Source organism: Phoca vitulina, unplaced genomic scaffold, assembly GCF_004348235.1.
Source record: "Phoca vitulina isolate PV1807 unplaced genomic scaffold, GSC_HSeal_1.0 scaffold52, whole genome shotgun sequence".
Lineage (NCBI taxonomy): Eukaryota > Metazoa > Chordata > Mammalia > Carnivora > Phocidae > Phoca > Phoca vitulina.
Window position 1 is genome coordinate 3,164,649 of NW_022589755.1, and position 20,046 is coordinate 3,184,694.

The following is a 20,046-nucleotide window of genomic DNA, read 5'->3' on the forward strand; positions in this document are numbered from 1 at the left end:
GAATGACAGATCCTCGTAAGACAGTTAGATAGATCAGCAGGAAGTATGAGGTCAGAGTTTCTAGTCAGAGAATTTCTCCATCTATTGCCCCACAGGTAATGGTTCCTTCCCAAGAACTTAGTTCTGGATAGCTCTTGGGTTGGGCCCGAGAGGAGACCAATCTTCCTGCTTATGTTTCCTATGAGAAGTGAGTGTTTTCCTCAACCGATGTCTAATGGGGCTCAAATCCTTCTTTAAACCAGAACCCACATCCAAGTGGAAGGGCCTGGGACAGAGTATAAGAGGGTGCCATACAGGCAGAGATTTGTCTTCATTGGACCGTTTAGTCAAAAGCCATGTGTCCTTGCTTGTTATGGACCCGTGTATCCTCTCTGGAATTCAGGGACTAAGTATATCCACTTGGTCTTGATCAGGAAGACCATATACTCTTACACTGGGGATTTTCTTTATGCCAGCATGCCAAGGAATTTTCCCAGGAGCTGCTCATCATCTGTAGGGAAAGAAAGTCCTATACCTATACCTATATCTATCTATATATCTAGATACAGATACTGGATAGATGATAGATATTTAGCTGTAGGATGGGATGGGAAGTCAAATATTCCAAATCAAATTCTCTAATACTTACCACATTTTCATTATAATACATATACTCTTGCCTTCCAATACACCAAATGCCTAAAGTCCTGAGCTTCTCCCATCTTTTGGAAGGCACCACCAACAGCCAGATTTTAAAAATAGTGAAAAGGAGTCTTTAAGAGAAGTGACTTTGCCAACGATCCTGCAGCTAAGAAGGAGCAAAACAAAATCTAATTGTTAAACATCCAAAAAATATCCACCTCTGAAGCATGACTTGGACTCTCCAGGGGAGATGCTACGGTTATTTGATCACTTCACCCTGGGACAAGATGATCATGACAAATATGTTACATTCCAATGATAGATAGATGGTGGATTTGTCTATTTGCTTGTAGTAACATAGTGACTTACCCTTGAGGGAAGGGTTGACTTGAAAAGACCTGAGGGATCTATTTTGAGAAATGGTGAAAGTTGCTTTTCTTAGTATATTCTGATATGTGAATATTTTATATTGTATGTCAGAGAATAAATGGAAATGTCACTATATATATATATATATGTACATATATACATATGTACATATATGTAGTGTTAATATAGCTATAATATATATCTATCACTAATAAAATATGCCTTTGTTATTGTAAAAAATGAGCTTACCTTAGGATACATCATATTTTCCAGCTGCTAGTGTTTTGAAATGGTGACCAGCATTGTATCCTAGACAAGGGTTTTTTCAACTTTAGCACTATTGACATTTAGGGCTGGATAACGATTCTCTGCTGCCTGTGTGTGTGGAGGAGTCCATCCTGGACACTGAAGGATGTTGAGCAACATTCCTGGCCTCTGCGTAGTAGATGCCAGTAGCAGCCCCCTCCACAGTCATGACAACTAAAACTGTCTCCAGACATTGCCATAATGACTCCTGGTGGGCAACGTTGCCCCAGCTGGGAACCAGCGTCCTGTGCTGTCTGCTGGCACATACAGGCTGAGGAACTAGACCTTGTTCTGAGACATGACTGAGCTTCATGCATCCCACAGCATCTCATGTCCCTTCCTTGAGGCATTTAGGTTCTACAGGATGTAGGCCCCACTTAGGGTCACAGGACATAGATCAGTCCAGTGGGAAGGTCTCTAGAGCACATTTCCAGGCACAAATCCTCAAAGTGTTCTTTTAATCTGCTGTTCCCTGAAGTCTCAACAAATTCCTCCCAGAATCAACCCTATCCTAAACACCCTATTTTTTCCTCCCAGCTACTTTGGAGGAACCTCTTGCTTCTCTACCAAGAAGGAAGATATTGTAGTCTGGGGGAACAACTCGCCTTCTCATATTCATTCATAACACTCTAAGAGAAGCCACACGGAAACTTAACCTCTCTTCCAAACTGTTGCCTTAACCCTAGCATCCATGCTGAAATCCTGTGTTCAAAAAGCCACATCTAGGCTGGGGTTGCAGAAAACCTCATTTGTCCATGTGATAGTTATGGGTCCATGCCCTGATGTCTGGGGAATTCCAGGTAACTCCACCATGCTTCCCTTTGCAGATCTCGGTAAGATCTAATATGCTTGTTTACCTTCCCTGGTTATTGTATACCTCTGTTGTGCAGAAACCAGGAGCCCCACAGAACTGATCCATGCACTGGGTGCAGTCTGTCAGTCCCTGTCATCACTGTTCAGGTCTCTCTACAAACTGATGACAAGAGAAGAAACTGAAAACTTCCTTTCTTAATCATAGCTCTGGTTTTCCCACAATGTGTGCTGAACAAAAATATCTGACTTCTTGGAAATTTTTTGAGCCAAGCCCAAGGCCTCACCTGGTTCCAAAACCCAAGTGTGTCTTAAAGTCCAAATCTGGAACAATCCCCTAAGCCCAAGGTGTGACATTTGTTTACAGGGGGTGGTTCAACAGATAGTGGATGGGCTCAAGGGTCTTCTCTTTGGGACCCCATGATGGTCAATAACCATGGCATGTTGTATGGCCTTTGACAAGACAATCTCTTTGAATTTCCCTACTTTGCAAAGTGGAGATAACGATGAGCTCTGATAAATTTTATAAGGACTCATCAAGGAAACATTTGTAAAACACATTTTGTTAAACAGATGCTCAAAGGTGTGAATTCCTGTCATTGCCACACAGACACCTATCATTTTCACTGTTGTTCACTAACAATGATGTTCACTAACTTTGATGCTAATTTTGCATCCAAAAGATTGCTAGACCTATAGTTCTGATGAGTCTCCCAAACTCAGATGTCTTAATTTCTTACACTGTTTTGGTTTTCCAGAATCATTCAGATAGATCCACCTGCTCCTATGGGATCTCCTTGATGGAGCCTTGGGGGCAATCATCTGTACTGAGCTGAGACATGGTGTGCCTGCGGCCCCCTAATGTGCCCTGAAGTGGTAGCTGCAAAGGTGGTGGGAGAGAGTCAGTCCCATGCTGGGGACACCAGCCAGGTGCTCTCTGGCAACCAACCAGAACTTCCAGGTGTCTCTCACTTGAGGATGTCTGGACCTGCCCCAGCAAGGCTTCCCAGATTCCAGTAGGAATGGGTAGATCTATCTGGATGATTCTAGAAGGATGAAAGAATGCAAGAAATTAAGACATCAGAATTTGGGAGACTCAACACGACTAGATACGTAATTGTGACATAGTCACACAGTGGATTCCTACACAGGAGGGAAAACACTTCTCTTACATGGAAAGATAGGATTAAATTTCAAATATACAATGTTGAATGAAAGGAGTCAGTCACAAAAATACATACTATATGATTCCATGTAGATGAAATTCAACAATAGCTGGGAAGAAAGATGATTGATGATAGATGATAGATTTATTTATTTGTTTATAGTAACATAGCAACATAAGTCAGAACTTACCCTTGAAAAGAAAAGGTGATTTTGTGGACAATATTGGAAATGTCTGTATCATCATAATAACATCCTAGAATGGATGGGGGGGCTTTCTAGGGGGTCCTGAGATATTTATCTCATCTTAGGGTGAGAGGAAGATGAAGACTTCCGTCTTCAGATTCCAGCTGTTGTTAGGAGGGGTTTCAGAAAGAGCTATGGCATCCGTGGAGAGCCTCCTCAGGGTCTTCCTGTGTGTGCTTGGGGCATAGAATTCATGCCTTGATTGGTCTCAGCATGTTGTGAATTCCATGTACACACCATCATCATGCAAGGGTTCCTCGGGCCTCCGGGAAGTGGGAGTGGTTTTTTTCTGCATAAAAATGCAATGATCCAACTGTGTGTATATCACCTCCTGTGGGTCTTCTGCTTGAGGGTCCTGCATGACGGGAAATGGTGAGGAGGGTGTACACACACTTGTGGGGACTAGGAGGAGATGAGATGGCACTGAAGAGAGTGAGCTGAGGACAACCTACCTCCCTGCTCACCATTCTGTCCACCTCAGGCTCTCTGTTCATTATAGCAGCATCTGTAGGGAATAGAAGTCATCAAAAACACTTCAAAGGTTCTCATTTTATAGATACAGATACCAGAGCACAGAGAGGTGCAGCCAATGCCTGGAATTACTGCCAACAAGTAGAGTCAGAAATTCTATCTCTCTGAAGTTCAGAGACACATCCCATTAATGTCTCCCTTTTCCATTCCACTGATGAGGATGGGGGCATGGGGGTTATCTCTAGAAAGTCCTACCTCTGTGGCTCCTGCTTTGAACCAGGAGTCAGCCTGCAAACGGAGGCTCCCCGGCTCCCCCACTCCTCCCAGACAGGCACTGGCCTCTTCTTCCCGAAACTCACTCTCTTTGGCAGGGCACCACTGACGAGTGAGGAAGAAAAGAAGAACAGCGAGGAAGATGATGGCCACTAAGGGCCCAGCCAGAACATGCAGGTGTCTGGGGTTACCTGTAGGAAGATGTGAATCCAATAGAAGCAAATCACGGCAGGCACCCAGCCTGCTGCCATCTTGGTTCCAGCCCCACGAGACCCATTTCAGATCTATGACCTACAGAACTGTAAGGTCATTTAAAAAACTGTGTTGTTTTAACGCACTGAGCTTGTGGAAATTTGTTATAGCAGCAATAAGAAATGAATACATATGGCATATCCAGCACATGGATGTATATATGCACTGGATCAGTGCTTGAATGAATGAATGAAGGAATCATGTATATGGGTGACAGACTGCGTTCTGAGTTCTCTCCCACTCTACTGAGCACATCAGGGTTGCATCCTGACAGACAAGAGCCCATTTATTGGTAAATGGAACTTCTCTAAGCACTGCCTGTCCCTCATCAGCTTCTCCCTTCCTCCCCCCACCCCACCCCCGCCCCCAAGTCCCCACGAATCTTATCTCCACTTAGGAATGGGGACAGAGTAAGCATAGCATTATTCCTGGCCAGGAGATCAGGTTTATTCTCACCCTCCTCTCTTGGAGGAGGTCTCTGCTGCAGAAAATTAGAAGTTAAGAGTCTTCACCGGCCCCATGCTGACCCAAACCCTTCTGCTGTTGTAGAGTCTGGGGATCAGAGAGGGAAGGTTACAAGCCCAAGATCACAGAGCTGGAAGGTGGCTGAGCCAACCCTCAAACCCAAGGCTTGTCTCCGTCAGGTTTCCACAAACAGGGGTAAAAGGGATCCTTTGCTCACCAGTTTTGGGGGTTGGTTTTGTGGATAAGAGGCAACTATTTGAAGAGTTTCCTAAAAAACAAGCCAGGGAAAGGGGGGGAAGTGGAACTGACTGTCTTCTACCCACTGAAGCTCCTTGTCATCTAACACTGAGCTCCTGGGACCTCTCTGAATCTCTGGGGCCTTGACTCCCTGAGACTTCAAGTTGCAGAGAGGAGATGGGAGAGGTTGATGATGAAAGGGGCCTCTACTTAAGAGGAGGCTTCTCAATCTTGCCGTAAAGATACCTGTACCACCTGGGAGACCACTCTGTAGGCGTGAGGTGAGGAGGGGCTGCTAGGAAGCGGGTAATGGTGACGGGCCAATGCAACCTCTGATCTCCCCAAACTGAGCCCCTTCTCTCCTGCTCCTGGGTCTGCCCTGACCCCTTTCCATCTTCCTGGGGACACAGACCCCCAGTTTGGGTTTCCACGCAATCCATGCAGGAGGATGCTGGAAGTGAGTCCTCAGTCTCTCCCTCCCTGTTTTCTTTATCTATGTTTCTGTCTCCCCAGAACTCCTAAGCATCCCCCCAGTACCAGCAGGATGCCCCTCTCATATGGCCTTCAAATCTATCCTGAATCACTGGACACAGAGCACGTTCTGGGCTTCCTTACCTGTGACAGAAAGGTACAGTGGGTCACTCGGGCCTGACCACTCACAGGGAGAGGGGTTGAAAGAGCCATAGCATCTGTAGGTCCCACCCAGGGCTGGGTGTGCAGGGCCCAGAGTGAAGTCAGCCTGGGATGCACCGCCATGCCTCTGCCCCTTAGCGAGCCAGAGCTCATGGGGCTGCCCATCCCTGGATAGATGGTACACATCAAAGGAAATCTCCGAGCAGCAGGACAAGGTCACGTTCTCTCCTGACCTCACCACGGTGCCCGGCTGGGCCCAGAGAGAAGGTTTCTGGTGTAGACCTGGAGGAAGTGGAGGCAGTTCAGTCAGAGAGGCTCTTCCTTCCTCGCTGTGTCCTTCACACCTGGACTAAGAATTCTCTCTCCCTGTTCCCAGAGCCCAAGGCCCACTGTGTCCCCTCCTGTCCACCTCTCCTATTGCTTCCTGTCCTTGCCTCCCTCCTGTTCTTTTTTACTTTTGCACTGCCTTACTCTCTCTGCCTCTCCTGGGATCTGTTGGTTTGATCTGCCTTTTCTTTCATTCTGAGTCTCTCATTCTGCCTTGTCACTATCGTTCTGCATTATCTATCTATCATCTATCTATCTATCTATTATCTATTTGTCTATCATCTATTATCTATCATCTATCATCTATCTATCTATCTATCTATCTATCTATCTATCTATCTAATCTATCTATCTATCATCTATCTATCATCTATCTCTCTCTATCTCCCTATCTATCATCTATCTCCATCACCTTGGTTTCTGTGACTTGCTCTGCTTCTCTGTCCCCAGTCCTCTTTTGGGATCTCTGTCACCCACCCCCACATCATCATCTTTCTCTTTGTGCCCCACACTCAGGTCTCAGTCTTTTAAGGCTTTTATTTGCCCTCTCCGTCTTTCTCTCTATTTCTCTATTCTTTTTTCTTTCTTTCGTTTTTTGTGTCTCTGAGCCAGTGTCTGTCTGTCTTTGTCATCCCTCCATTCTGTGTGTGTGTGTTCACGTGCACACATGCATTTCTGTGCCTATTCACATAGAAACTTTCTACGTACATTGAATACATCAACTCTGCTTTCTCTCTGATTGCATCTCTCTGTAGGCTTTGACCTCAGTAATCCTATAAGATCTGGGGTGATCTTCAACATGGGCCTAAGAAACAGCTTTGGGAACCCATGAAACACACCACGTATAGGAGCTGGTATCTGGCTCCTCCACCTGGGACCATAGTTTCCTGGGGCATATTGTGGCTCAGCTATATGGGATGAAGTCATGTCAGAGTGAATGCAGCATCTGTGGGTGCCACATGGAGTGAGGACCAGGGCCCATGGGCCATCAGCCTGAGACAGGCCAGCCTGGCCCTGAAAGTTGGTCACATATGTGGTGTGTCTTTGGATTCTCCTGGTAGAGAAGAGGGTGTGGAGATTTATTGGAAACCATGTTCTAAACTGTCCCAGGTCTCTGAACAAACTCAGAGTAGAAGAGCACCCTGTCTCTGATGTGGGTGTACCCGTCTCTATCTGTCCCTTTGCTCTTTTTTTTTTAAATTTTTTTTAAATTTTTTTAAGATTTTATTTATTTATTTGAGAGAGAGAGAATGAGAGACAGAGAGCATGAGAGGGAGGAGGGTCAGAGGGAGAAGCAGACTCCCTGCCGAGCAGGGAGCCTGATGCGGGACTCGATCCCGGGACTCCAGGATCATGACCTGAGCCGAAGGCAGTCGCTTAACCAACTGAGCCACCCAGGCGTCCCTGTCCCTTTGCTCTTTATCTCCATTACTGACTCCCTGTTTCTGCCCCCTATCTGTCCTTTATAACAAACAGTTTCTACTGTTGCTCTTCTGTCATTGTCTCTCTTGGTGTAGCTCTCACCAAGGCTGTCTCTCTTCATAAAAACCCACGTTCGTCTCCTTCTTCACCACCTGGGGCTTCCAGATCTTAGAACATCCTGTCTGCCTCACAAAGGGGATGGGGGCATGTCTGGACAGTCTCACCTGTGATCATGATGTCCAGGGGCCCACTGGGGGCAGACCACTTATGGGAGGAGCGATTGAGAGAGCCGAAGCACCTGTAGGTCCCCGCATGGGCAGCTGTCACAGGACCCATGGAGAAGTTAGCATGGGAGCCCCCATGATGGCGCTGACCAGCAAGGTACAAGGTGTCCTTGGATACCCCCTCTCTATGAAGAATGAAGCTTTCAAACACGATCTCAGAGCAACAATGCAAGGTCACGTTCCTTCCTGATTTCACCAGGGGACCCGGCTGGGCTAACAGAGAAGGTTTTCTGTAGATTCCTAAGAACATGGATGTTGTAAATTTAGAAGGAGCCACCCTGCCTCACCCGATTCCCTGTCATCTGAAATGAGTGAGGGTGCCCCTGTGTCTGTCTGTTTCCTTCTTCTGTATCCTTTTCTGTCTGAATGTCCCCATCTGTCTCTGCCCCTTCTTTGCTGTGTGTCTCTGTGTCTAGCATCAGCGCCAGACACCATTCCCACTGCGCTCATCCTTGGCACCGTCAGTGTTGCACCTGTTTCCCACAGATTCCTTTTCTGCTTTCTCTGGTGGGGGTGGGAGAGTTGGCACTGCGGGCTGTGTTTCCAGGTTCTCTTATCGACCGATTCCTGCCCTGTGTGACGAATTGGAATCCCTGGTAGGAGGTAGGAATTAAGCAGTAAGGCAGGTACCACAGTAACTTCCAGTGTCCACCCAGCCTGTGACTTGTGGGGAGGGGCACATCTGCTGTGCCTGTGCCTTCTCCATGGTCCCAGCTTCCACAGGACACCGCTGAGGTGGCTCCGGGAACACCACCCCCTCCCTGTCACTGCAGTCTAGTGGCGGCATCAACATCCCGCTCTTACCTATTGCTGGGTATAGTCTCGCTTCCTCTGTTTCACTTCCTAATTTGTCCTTCACCTGGGTATCTGTATTGATTACCTAGCTGTTGTGATAAATTGCTACTAACATGATGGCTGAAAGAACACAAATTTGTCATTTTACAGTTCTGGATGTCAGAAGTCCAACATGGGTCTTATGGGCTAGGACCAAGGAAGGGTTTGACAGGACTGCATTCCTTCTGGAGCCTCAAGGGGAGAATTCATGCCTGTGCCTTTTCCCGCTCCTAGGGGCCGCCTGTATTGCTTGTCTTGTGCCTCCTTCCTCCATCATCAGAACTAGCAGTGGCTGATGGAGTCTTTCTCATGCTGCATGACTCTGAAGCTCATTCTCCTGCTTCCTTCTACCCTTGTAATTACAGTAAACCCACCTGGATAATCCAGGATAATCTCCCCATGTCAGGGTCACCTGCTTAATAACCTTAATTCCACATTCAACCTTAATTGTCCTGGGACTATTCATAGACTTGGAGTATTATGATATAGACATCATTGGGGGTCGTTATTCTGCCCACCTGCATGAAATGCCCTTTTATCTAAAATACTTGGAGCAGCTCCTATTGTTCTAATTGGACCGGACTGACACTCCCACCAGGAAACTCTGACTTTAGGAAGATTGGGACAGTGAATAGCCCCTCTAGACAAGTGTTCTCTGACCTGTGACCACAATCACCAGGGGGTCACTGGGTGCTGACCACACAGAGGAGGAGCCAAGATAGGATCCACAGCATCTGTAAGTCCCCGCATGTGCTGGGGTTACAGGGCCAATGAGGAAGCTGTTCTGCAATATTGTGCTGTGGAGCTTGGAGACGAAGATGCCGTTGTTCTTGTACAGTCTGAATATGTCAAACTTGTGATGGGAGTGACACCGAAGAGTCACATGCTGTCCTTGAGGAACCACGGGGCTTGGCCAGGCAGATAGGGAGGGCTTGTCCTGACCACCTGGGAGAGGAGGAGGCACAGCATTGGTCTCCCCTCCCCTGGCTCAGAGCCTCCCCTTCTTTCCAGGTCTCTAAGCCTCCTTTCCAAACCCGGGGCGCCCACACCACACAAAGACTCCCCACACCACACAGACATGGCATCTCCTACAACAAACATGTCGGCTGAGAGCTCTGAGTGAGTACTGAACAGTGGGCTCTTACTAGGTGTTGATAATGTAAGTTGTTATGTAAAAGAAGACAAAGTAGATGCTGAACAGGAGAGTAATGACTTATGTGTATGCCATAACATCAGCAAACACATGAAGCATGTTACATGACAGAGCTGCGTCAGAATGTGCTGGAATTCCAGGTGTCCTGGCATGAGGATCGCCCACCTCTGCTGTAGAACATCAGTGGCAGCATCCTGGGGCTCCTACCCTCATGGGTGTGCTGGGGAACTTGAGTGGTTGTCCCGACCTCAGACAGTCTGTTGTTCCTGACACTGCTTGCATCCCCTGATCTACAGACGGCACCAGTTCCTCCCAGACACCCTAGCTCTGAGCAGCAGTGTCCTCCAGATGGTTTTAGAGCCTGTCTCGGCCAAGGGGAAGAAGGTCTAGGGAGGGTCTCTGGACCAGAATTGGGGCTAGGGTTTCCCTGAGCCCCCACTTTCTAGTTCACAAGAGATTCACCCACAAGGCCTCCCACAGTCAACCCATCACCCAACCTCCTGTGCCATCTGCCTTCTCGTTATAGGAATTCTCTTATTCTGAGTAGATGCAGCCCAGGGTTTGGGGAAGGGACTCACCCACTTGTGCCCAGATCCTCTGGATGAAGAAGAACACTGGAAAGAAAGACTCATGATGGATGGTCCATCTTCATAGAAGACTTGGCCTCCCCCACTCCTTCCCTCACCTGGCCTGAGCTTCACCATCAAGGTCTGCTTTACCCCCATGGGAATGTTCTGCTGTGGGGAGACCCAACCTTCCAGGCCAATATTTCCACCATGTATTCCCTCCCTTCATCCCCTTCTGGGACTCACCCAGACTTGTGAGGCTGATGACCACAGGTGACATGGCGCTGCTTCTGCTGAACAGAGTTGACAAGTACACAGGATGTCGTGAAATGGGGCCCAGCTCACATTCATAAGATGACCGCAATAAGGAAGGTGACACATAGAGGCTCTTTTTACTCTGCATATAGGTGGGTGTGGGGGCTCAGCTGAGGGTAAAATCAAGCTTCCTGGAAATTGTTTAGACTGCACCCGTTGTGTTGCATCATTTACTGTGGTCAGACTTGAAACACATCTCAGACACAATCCCTCATACTCAGAATGATGAAATGGTAGTAGTTTTTTTTTTTAATCTAAGCCTCAAAATCTTCATATGTAATATGCAACATATCTAGTAGATACTATTATAAAAATAATTAGAATGTATAAATCAAAATGATTTTCTAAGCTGATATTTCTAGTATTGAGTAAATACTTGTTAAAAATTATTTAATTTCCCTGTAGAAGGATTATGCGGTTATTTAGAATCATAGAATTTCACTTTATTAGCAAAGAACAATGCATGTAAATTCTGGATCTTATGGTTTTACCTGAAATTCATCTTACGACCCAGGAATTCAAACTCAAAATTCATCTGTCTGTGTCTATCTGTATATATCTATATATCTCAATTTTATATAAATATAAATATCCATTAATATAATGCTATAGGAAATTCACTTTCTAACAGCCAATTAAGAATATCAAAAAACTCACCCCAAAACATTTTATGAAGAAAAACCCAAAATAGTAACACCTTCCAACTTAAAACAAGAAGATGGCAATGACCACATAACATAATCTACCTACATATTTTGCCCTTATCCCATCTCCTTCTTTAACCCCACGACATCCTGTGTACTTGAAATCTGTAGGAAATTTTCCACTATGCATTATAAATACAGTTTTAAAGTGCTTATCTCTCCTTGTAAAATATGTAATTGTAATAAATATAAAATATATGTTTGTACACACATACATATATGTATGCACCCACATATACAGTTGTTTCAGATTTTTAAAATTATCAGCTTTTGCATCTTTTTTTATTATGTTCAGTTAGCCAACATATAGTACATCATTAGTTTTTTTAATTTAATTTAATTTTATTATGTTATGTTAGTCATCATACAATACATCATTAGTTTTTGATGTAGTGATCCATGACATCATTAGTTTTTGATATAGTGTTCAACGATTCATTAGTTGTGTATAACACACTGCTCATCACAACATGTGCCCTCTTTTTTGTACTTCAACTTATATTGCTATGATACATACATATCAATTTTTTATAGTTCCATTTCATTGTTTTGGACTGCAATATAATATTTCTTGCATGAGTATATCAACATGTATTTATCTGTTCTCATTATTATAGATATCTGGCTAACATGCATATCTGGACAATATGGGTGGTATAGATATTTTAACAATGGTATTCTTCTAACCCATAAACATGGGACATCTTTCCATTTGTTTGTGTCTTCTTCATTTTCTTTCATCAAAGTCCTATAATTTTCAGAGTATAGCTTTTACTAAGTCTTTGGTTAAATTTATTCCCAAATATTTTATTATCTTGACGTTATTGTAAATAAAATATTTTTCTTTTTGCCCCCCACATCAACATAGCTTTTATTGTATCTTTAAAATATCACAAATAAGTCTGAAAAATCATCCAGCATCTATCTGTTTCTGTAGCTGGACAACTTAGATCTTGTTCGTCAGCCTGCTGAACTATTCCTTTTTCAGAAACATAGATACCATCCAAAATTTCTTTGGTAATACTTATTTTTAACTGTTGTGGCTTGCTGAATCAAAGCAGCTGAACTTGATACAAGTTCAATGTCATTTCCTTCAAGAATTAACTCATCTTTCTGGGCTTGAGATACTGAACAAGCAACACCTGGCCTCACCCAAACCCTGTGGATATATTTTTCACCCAAGAAATTTTGGATTTTGATAGGAAAACGATTCTCCTGAATAGCAACATTGATGGGGGAAGTGAGCATACAGCTACCTCATCTTGTTAGAGAAGTCCCTTTAATTTCCTTGACCATGTTCTGTATGTGACTACAGAAGAGTGCAAACGGTAGCCAGTTCTTTTCTATTTCCCCACCATCTGTCAACTGAGCCTCTTCTTTTTCTTTCCTGGGAGACTGAGTTCTACATTGATGTACTGAGTCCCTCCACAGGGTTCCTCTGGGGCCCTTCACAATAACAGTGTATCCCTTCAGAGTGATGTCGACATTTTCTGTAATGTCAATAGTCTGATTACTGAGAATGGTCTTCGTTCTCACAGTAGATGAGCCGGAATTGTTTTCTTTATTTCTTTTTCAAATATTGTGTCATTGGTGTATAGAAATGGACCTGTTTTCTGTATGTTGATTTTTTATCCTGCAAATTTGCTGAGTTTGTAGATTAGTTCTAAAGATGTTTGGTGGAGTCTTTAAGATTTTCTCTATATAACATCATATAATCTGCAAACCAAGACCATTTTACTTCTTTCTTTGTGATCTGGATGTCTTTTTATTTCTTTTTCTTGTCTGATTGCTGTGGCCAGGACTTCCAGTACCATGTTGAATAGGAGTGGTGAGAGTGGACATCCTCGTCTTGTTCCTGATCTTAGAGGAAAAGCTTTCAGGTATTTGCTATTGAGTATGATGCTAGCTGTGGGTTTGTCATATATAACCTTTATTGTGTTCCTTCTATACCCAATTTGTTGAGAGTTTTTATCATGAAAGGATGTTGTGTTTTTTCAAACGCATTTTTCTGCATCTATTGAGATGATTATGTGATTTTTATCATTCATTTTATTAATATGATGTTTCACATTTATTGATTGTGTATGTTGAACCATCCTCGTGTCCCATGAATAAATCCCACTTGATCACGGTGCATGATCCTTTTGATGTGTCATTGAATTTGGATGGCTAATTGTGTTCAGAATTTTTGCACCTATAATTCATCAGGAATAGTGGTCTGTGATTTTATTTTCTTGCATTGTGCTTATCTGGCTTTGATATCAGGGTAGTGCTCATCTTATAAAATTAGCTTAGGAGTTCCTTCCTTTTCAGTTATTTGGAAGGGTTGGAGAAGAATCAGCATTAATTTTTCTTTAAATGTGTGGTAGAATTCTCCAGGGAAACCATCTTGTCCTGGTCTTTGGGACAGGTGTGCTGGGAGGTTTGTGGTTCTGATTCAATCTCCTTAGTCATTATTGGTCTGTTCAGATTTTCTATTTCTTCCTGATTTAGTCTTAATAGATTGTATGTCTACAATAAGTTATCCATTTTTTCCAGATTGTCTGGTTTGTTGCTGTTTAACTCTTCATAGCAGTCTCTTACGATCCTAGGCATTTCTGTGGTATCAGTTGTAACATCTCCTCTTTCATTTCTGGTTTTACTTATTTGTGTCCTCCCATTTTTTTCTGAGATAGTCTAGCTAAAGTTTTGTCAGTTTTGTTTATCTTTTGAGAAACTTTCCTTCTGCTAACTTTGGGAAGTCTTTCTCCTGCAGGTGGGGGCACACTGGATCTTGACCCTGGGGCTAGTGGTGCAGAGTGCCAAGTGCAGGGGTGTGTGATGTCACTAGATCCAGGGGGATGTCATGTGTCTTTTTTGGCTCACAGTACGTGGGTCCACAGCATCCACAACAGCGTGGTCCTTTGGCGAGCACTGTAGGGGATCTAGAGGCTACAAGGGCTGGTGTGATCATAAGCAGTGCCTCCAGGCCCAGTAGCTAGGGACCAGGGAAGGCAGCAGGGGTGGCTGGAGCTGGTGGCGTGCACACACTCAGCTGCAGAGACTCTGGCTGTATGTACATTCTTCCCCCAGGCATGCACACTGCAGGGAAGCCAGTGACAGGGTTGGGCTTGGGTATGCAAGTACACAGCTAGAGTGGTTAGCCACAGGCAGGCACAGTGGTGTTGGCCAGTGACAGAGGCAGGGCCTGATCCAGGTCTGCCAGCAGCGGTGTGGGCCCTGGCTGTCAGTGTGCTCTCTCGACAGGTGTGCATACTGCAGTGCAGCTTGGTGATAGGAGTTAGACCCGTGACATGCAGGTGCACAGTTGGAGGGGCTAACCCTGATTGTGGGCATGGTGGTGGGGTTAGCCAGGGCGGCCCTGGCTGGTGTCTTGTTCTCACACAGCTACGGAAGCCTGAGTTGGCTGCTAGTGTGGCTCCTGGGCACCGGTGGGGGTGGGGAGGGACTCTGGAGGCTGGCATCAGTGAATGCGAACACCCGTAGGGGGAAAGCTGGCAAGACCGCTTGCATTCATCGGTGGTGCAATCTGCTGAGTTTTCTGCAGACCTGGCCTCTGTGAACCAGGATTGCCAACATAGCCTCTGCTTTTCTTCCTTGCTCCTAGCTGGCTCAGTGCTCTCAGCCTTGCCAGTCTGGAGTGGGGGTCACATCCAAGTGGGACCTTTGCACAGTGCCCCAGAGGTGGGAGAAGCTGGCCAGTCAGCCTCTCCCACCTTCCCTGGAGAAAGAGCTCTTTCAGGCCGGGCAGGAGCCCTGGCACTGCATAATGCTGGCCCAAGGGATGGGCAGATGACGGTGTCTTCCTTCCTTTCTTGTGAGACTAGTTTCAGTCTTTCTGTCTCCCAGAGCTGTTTTTGTTCATGGATAGCTATCCAATCCTCCATCTTTGTCAGGAGACGGGGATGCTGGGCTCTCCTACCTCACCATTTTCCCGCCATCTCCAGCAATCCCAAGGCATTCGTTGTGGAAATGTGGATGAGATTGATAATGTCCTCCTGAGGTTTATGTGAGAACTAAATTATCTGTTGCACTTCAAACAAAATTGCATGTCACCTTGTTATCTGAAGGGTATGGAACATCCTGTAGAGAATTGTCTGTGGGGCTGCTGTGAGACTCAGCAGCACCGTGACCCAGGTGTGGTCCCTACAGTACTTGAGGTCACAGGGGGTAGATGGGCTTCATATGGAGACACAGGCCCCTGTCCAGCCTGAGGACAAAGCAGAGTGGAAGAGTGGTTCATGGTGCCCCCTGACCTGACATCTCCACCCCCCAGGGGCACTTTTTGTTGGGGGCATTTGCAACACCCACAGTCATTGCTTGGGGCTTGCTGTCTTATTCTGGAATCTCATAGAGCCTGTTTATCCTGGAGCTCAGAACATCCCTCTTTCTGCAAGCGTGGAGGGTCGTATGCTCATTGCCGTGGAAATGGGCCAGCATATCTAGGACCCTGGTGCATGGTGAGCCCTGGAGGAAATGGGGGTCCTTCTTCAAGGGCCCCACTTTTTTCTCTCTGCAGGGAGCTGGAAAATACCAGGATCATTAAAATGGAAAGAGGCACACGTGCACGTCGGGGTCACCAGTGAGGTGCATCCACAGGGGGATCAGACTCACTTGTGAATAACGCTGTATCCATGACTCCCACCTGGGCACACGGTGCATTCACATGGCATCTTGACTTTGGCCATGACGGGAGTGTTTACACCAAAGAAATAGGCAAATGCCATGAATCAAAACTTTTTTAAAAAACCATTTATATCTTGTAGCCAGTGTAGCAGCTCACCACCAGGCTTCACTTCAAACACCCCTGAGCTCCCTCAAACTGATGGTATTTCTGGAAAACTCTACCAGGTGTCATCGCATGAGGATAGAAGACCTCTATGAGTCCAGAGAGGGTTTAGGGAAAAGTTTTAGACTCATCTGTTCCAAAGTGGACCTGATTTTCACCCATTTGTTTACTTATGAAAACAGATTTTGTGTTTTGGCCTGAAGGGATGGAGGTGCACATCAGGGAATGAGGAAATGGAAAGTAAAGGAAAATGTATCCCATGAAAGTGGACCAGAGCTGCTGCTGTAGGAAGGTATGAACCCAACCCTGCTGTGTGGGACGAACCCTCAAGTCACAGGGATGAGGAAAGACGGGGGGCATTCAAGGATGTCCAACAATGGCAGGAGGGAAAGCACCACAGTTCATGGGGGATGAGTCCTGGACTGAGAACAGCCCAGACATTTCCTGGCATCTAAACCATGTTTCCCCTGGATGTTCTCAGCAGGCAGATCAGCCAGCATGAGCTGCAGGCTTTCTTCCAGATCCCCTTGGGCAGATTAGATTGATGTCCAAAGGTCTGCCACAGGGAATGGTGGGTTGGCTCCCCCTTGTGTTTAGCTCCTGGCTGCACCTGGGGTCCTTGTCTGGCTGTGCTGAGCCTCTAGTAGCAGAATCCCGAGGACCACCAGGATCAAGGCAGCCACGCCCATTCGGATCAGATTCTCCACCGTGTAATCCCTGCGATCTGAGGCTAAGAATGAGGACAGAGAGGGTGCAGAGGTCAGTGTGGACCCAAATGAGCCCGGATGCTGGATGTCGACCCAGGACAACCGCCTCCCCCTGACAGGACACCCCCTCCATCCCAGCCCCATCACTGAGACATTCTTCTACTTACCACTGCTGGGGTCTGAATTGTTTTGGGGTGGGCTCAGGGTGTCAGCTGTTCCTGCAGGGAAGATGGAAGCAGATGGAAGGAGCTGGAGACCCCCGTCCAGCCTGCCCTCTGCTCTGTGTTCTATATCCCTCAACCTGTCACTATGTAGTTTTTGTACAGTTCCTGAACTAACCCTTCTCTGCACTAGCAGGGTTTCTTCTGCTCTCCTCACTGGATTCCTTCAGCCTCCTTGTTTTCCTTGATTTCAGAGTCATTCTGAAATCAAGGAAATGCTTCTGAGTCATTCTGGATAGATTCTGACTGTGCCCCAGGAGCTCAGGATTGCAGAGAAAATGGGTTCCCAACACAGAAATCATCATGTCCTTGTATGTTCTCTGTTCAGTCTGGGACACAAACCTCCTGTGCTCATGTCCCTGCAGATGAGAGTTCCCACTCATTCAGTAGCTGAGGACCCAGCGTCCACGGACGAGGGGATGTGTCAGGAGCACAGAGGGGTCAATGTCTGGGGCAGGGTCCCCTTCGCTCCATATCAACCAGCTCGCATTCTTCAGGGTCTGCATTTTAATCTGTACCTAGAGTATTCATCCTTGGATATGTTCATTAATTCATTCTTCATATAGTTAGAAATATCTGCACTGGTAGATACATAGAGAGATGATAGATGATAGCTAGATAAATAGATAGATAGATAGATAGATAGATAGATAGATAGATAGATGATAGATCTGCATACACACATCTACATCTAACACATTAATATGTATCTCCTAAAGATGTTCAGTCACTGGGTCATATGAACATCATTATTCCTTGCTTGCAGTGTGGATCTAGATAGGAAGACCAGTTACAAACATGTGAAAAGCTATGGGATGAAGATTATGGGCATGAGGATGAATGGCTTCCGATAGATATACATGGATTACACATATATGTGTTTTACACTCATAGATTATATGTATGGATTTTTATAACCATGTCTATTTGTATAATAGCAGATATAATATAAATACATAATCAAGTGTATAAGTACTGATATCTGTATCTTCCTGTGTAGAGAGAGAGACGCAGAGAGAGGTACAGTCTGTCTGTTCCTCAACAGGAGGGCACTCGAGTCCGTGGCGTGTGGGGGTGGGCAGGGGACAGGAGGGTCTGGACTCAGGCTTTGGGGAATTGGAGGCAGGTCAGGGACACGTGCCCAGGAGGAGTCTCCATCCTCATCTCACTGTTTGGGGACAAACTCTAGAAATCAGGTGAGGTTTCAAGTAGGGATACTTAATCGTTTTATTTGCACTGAAAAGACAACCTCTGTCCCCACTATATCACAGGCCAGACCTGAGGAAGTCCCTACGTGTGGATTCCAAACCTCCAGGAAAGGAGAGAGTCGGTGGAATTTACTATGGAGGGAACACACAAACTAGGAAATCATTAACATCTCAACCTAGTTTTCAGATGAAAAGAAAACAGTAAAAAAAAAAAAAAGGAAAAACAAAATATGGACCAATCCTAATGATAAAGATTCATACAAATAGTCAAAGTAATATTAACTTATACAATTCAGAAAATACTAGTGAACAGTAAACGTTATGCAGTTGAGTTAACACCCAAATGTTTGAAACCAGGAAGCCTTTGTAAAGAGCCTCATGTGGCTAAAAATCAAAGAGAAAAATAATTGTTCAGGAGACGTACATCTTTCAGGAAAAGATCACATTTTTAATAAAACCCTAATGATACAGGAAAATGGGTTGAAATGGATAGGTCAACAGTGCTTTCGATATAAAAATAGGTTTCTAATGAGCTTGTTTTAAAATAAATTTTGGGTATAAATCAAGCTGTTTCCCTGAGGTGAAGCTTCAGGACATTTTCCTCTGTCATTTGAAGTGAGAAACACAGGTGTGCATTTTGGAAACGAGAAAGTGAAATTTCCATGTGTAATTTTGAGCAGCGTATTGAGAAATAGTTGAAAGGAGAAGAGTGTAGTGAGTTCACAGCACATAAAAATATGCCCACACCCATAGCTCTCTCAGGCATAGTGAGCTATTATTCAGACAACTGACATATATGGTATTAAAGTAGGTACGAAGTTCATAGAACAGGCTGCAAATTAACACCACTTCTACGAAAAACGTTGAAAGGCTATGAAGTTCACGTAAGTGATGAATCACTGACTTTTACGCAGGAAATAAGTAAATAAATGAGACTCGTTGAAAATGCGCTAAGACTCGGTAGTGCCCAGAAGTTCTTCCCCACAAGGAATGTGTGAATCTGATGTGACCCGATGCACACAGAAGGATGACTTGTTTCTGAGTCTGCATCCCTGTCACCTGAGTTCCCTTTGTCACCATGTCTGCAGGTGCTGCTCTAGAAGGTGTGAGAAGCAGGCGCAGGGACACTGGACAAGCGTCCACACACAATGCCCAGTGGACACCAGCTGCACATGGGCACACGGTGCAGCGTCCCTGGGGACTCCCGTGAGCCGGGCACGGCCCCTCCTCAGTCTCAGGTGTGCACCGAGGGGCATGGAGGCCCCCAGGTGAGCACAGGGGGCAGCAGAGCGGCGCCTGCAGGCGGGGAGGCTTCTCTCTAGGACAGTGTCCTGTGGGGCTGACACCACGGCTCAGAGTCTGATATGGAGGGGACAGGAGGTGAGTGGGAGGCCTCTGTCTACTCACGGTCGTCCTCACTCCCCCACCCTCATGCAGCCCCCTACTCCTTACCTCTGCTGAGACTGCAGCGTAGGGGAGCCCGGTGGAGGCTGTGGATCTTTCCAGTCTCCCCTGGGATGGACCCTCCTCCGTGGAGCCCCCGTGACCCCCACATTTGCTACCGTGTCAGGCTTTCCTGAAACGTGCATCTTGAGCTGACAGAGCTCATGAAGGTCAGGTTCAGGGGCCCCTCACCTGAGACCAGGAGCTCCAGGGGGTCACTGGGCTG

The 20,046-nt window shown here is 45.8% G+C and overlaps 1 protein-coding gene across 1 annotated transcript in view; it reads right to left on the reverse strand.

Moving 5' to 3' along the window:
- Positions 1-3,724: 3,724 nt before the first annotated feature.
- LOC116622339 (leukocyte immunoglobulin-like receptor subfamily B member 3) overlaps positions 3,725-20,046 on the reverse strand; it is a 205,279-nt gene continuing 188,957 nt past the window's right edge. The window contains 7 exon segments of the mRNA XM_032388745.1: positions 3,725-3,871; positions 3,969-4,021; positions 4,347-4,451; positions 5,195-5,245; positions 5,830-6,129; positions 7,821-8,120; positions 9,375-9,659. Coding sequence (XP_032244636.1) covers positions 3,725-3,871; positions 3,969-4,021; positions 4,347-4,451; positions 5,195-5,245; positions 5,830-6,129; positions 7,821-8,120; positions 9,375-9,659 — 1,241 coding nt within the window.